This window comes from Bactrocera oleae, chromosome 6, assembly GCF_042242935.1.
Source record: "Bactrocera oleae isolate idBacOlea1 chromosome 6, idBacOlea1, whole genome shotgun sequence".
NCBI lineage: Eukaryota > Metazoa > Arthropoda > Insecta > Diptera > Tephritidae > Bactrocera > Bactrocera oleae.
The window spans coordinates 28,075,360-28,077,346 of record NC_091540.1 but is presented as its reverse complement, the minus strand read 5'-3'; the positions used below and the strand labels follow the sequence as shown (position 1 = coordinate 28,077,346).

Genomic DNA, 1,987 nt, shown 5'->3' with positions numbered 1-1,987 from the left:
ACACATTCGCTCGGATTCGAATCCAGCCGATTGGGCAAGCAGGGGTCTCTCTCCTGCTCTCTTAGCAGAGAATCACCTTTGGTGGACGGGACCGACGTGCATACATCGAGGTGTGGGCTGTACAATGAGCCTACCCGCTTTGACGGAAGAGCAACTCTCTATAGCTGAATCTCGTCCGGTCTCCATCTTCGTTTCTAGAGCTGATTACCAGTGGATTATGACATCCACGAAAGACAAGCGGATACCTCTCGTAGAAAAAATTTAGCAAATTGAGTCGTTTACTCAACACCACTGTTTGGTTAAGGCGATGGTTACCGAAATATCGTGGTTACAGGAACGATGTAGTTTCTCTCGAAGAGCAGCGATGGACGTTACTTCTGCACGTTCGACAAGCACAAGGTAATAATTTTAAAGACTAAACTAAATCGCTTGCATTGCATTCCAGGATTGTGGGTCGTAGTCAAATCATAGCACTTAATCCATTCCTGGATATTGACGGCGTACTGAGAGTAGGTGGTCGACTCACCAGCACCGACTTAGACGAAGCTCTTCGATATCAAATTATAATTCCACGTGGGGCCCTGGCTTACTTGCTAGTCTCTGATGCGCATACACGTTGCCTACATGGTGGTATACAACAAATTCTGCAGTTTCTTAGACAACGTTTCTGGCTTATAGGGGCACGAGCTCAAATAAAGTCTTTCATCTGGACATGCACTACATGTCGTAGGCACCTTCAAATTCTACAACGCCAGCAAATGGCTTCGCTTCCAAAAGAGCGAGTATTAGTGGCACCACCATTTTCTCGTAGCGGATTGGATTACTGCGGGCCATTCCATGTCCGTGTGCATCGTGCTACCCCGACTACAAAAACATACGCTGCCATATTTGTTTGTATGGCTTCACGAGCGGTACATATTGATCTGGCAGAGGACTTGAGTACACAGGCATTTATAGATGTTTACGATCGCTTCATTAGTCGAAGAGGTATATGCACCACTTTATACAGTGATAATGGAACACAATTCGTAGGCGCGAAACGTCAAATGCAGGAGGACTTAAGAAATTTGGTAGCGACATATGCTCAACAACATTTGGCAGCTGAAGGTACCTGTTGGAAGTTAATAACCCCTTCCGTACCTCATCATGGGGGTCTATGGGTGGCGGCAGTTCGTTCGGCTAAAAAGCATCTACTGCGGGTCATGGGCAGCCAGACGCTGCTTTACACTGAGTTGTCCACTCTCTTGACTCGCATTGAAGCGTGTCTGAATTCGAGACCACTGATAGCTCTCTATTATGATCCTGAAGGTGGGATAGCTCTAACTCCGGGGGACTTCCTGATCGGGCGTCCACTTAATTGCCGCCCAGATCCTCCATTACCTGAAGCTCCAAAAAAACGTCTTCGGTATTGGCAACGACTCCAGAAAATGCTGGAGCACTTTTGGCGTCGCTGGCAATCCGAATACCTACAAACTCTCCAAACTCGGAATAAATGGACTAGAGCGGAACCCAATGTGCAGCGTGGTGACATCGTTCTTATACGTGGTGAAAATCTACCACCATCGGTTTGGCGTATGGGACGTGTGATTGACGTTCACCCGGGCAGTGATGGCCTGGTACGTACCGTGATGATAGAGTACAATGCAAACCAGAGATCATCGGATGGAATTCCTATTAAACAGCGGTGTCAGCGACCGGTGCAAAAATTATGCCGCCTAACAGGTCCCGCAGAAGAAATACTGAACCGCGAGGGTTAAGCCGGGCAGGATGTTCAAGATTTAAGTACATTAGAATTGCTGAATGATCAGCATAATTGTGTCCTCCTTTTAGCATTGAATTCTTAGACTAGTCACTCCACTCTAGCGTAGGGAATATAAATGGGAACTATCCTTACATATATGTAAATATGTATCATATGGCGTGATGCTATATCCCGTTAATCAAAATGTATATTTAAGAAGGAATTGAATAAAGAAGCGGCCTATTC

At 46.1% G+C, this 1,987-nt stretch overlaps 1 protein-coding gene across 1 annotated transcript; it reads left to right on the top strand.

Moving 5' to 3' along the window:
* The first annotated feature begins 307 nt into the window (after nt 1–307).
* On the top strand, nt 308–1,757 carry LOC118682524 (uncharacterized). Its single transcript, XM_036371489.2, has 2 exons — nt 308–399; nt 446–1,757. The coding sequence occupies exons 1-2, from the start codon at nt 308–310 to the stop codon at nt 1,755–1,757; spliced, it is 1,404 nt and encodes a 467-aa protein (XP_036227382.2).
* The last annotated feature ends 230 nt before the right edge of the window (nt 1,758–1,987 follow it).

What these genes read in the sequence shown, in the direction of transcription:
- LOC118682524 (XM_036371489.2), top strand. Translation starts at nt 308, where the DNA reads ATGGTTACCGAAATATCGTGGTTACAGGAACGATGTAGTTTCTCTCGA. An exon ending in GCACGTTCGACAAGCACAAG is followed by an intron (nt 400 to 445) that starts GTAATAATTTTA and finishes ATTGCATTCCAG; the next exon opens with GATTGTGGGTCGTAGTCAAA.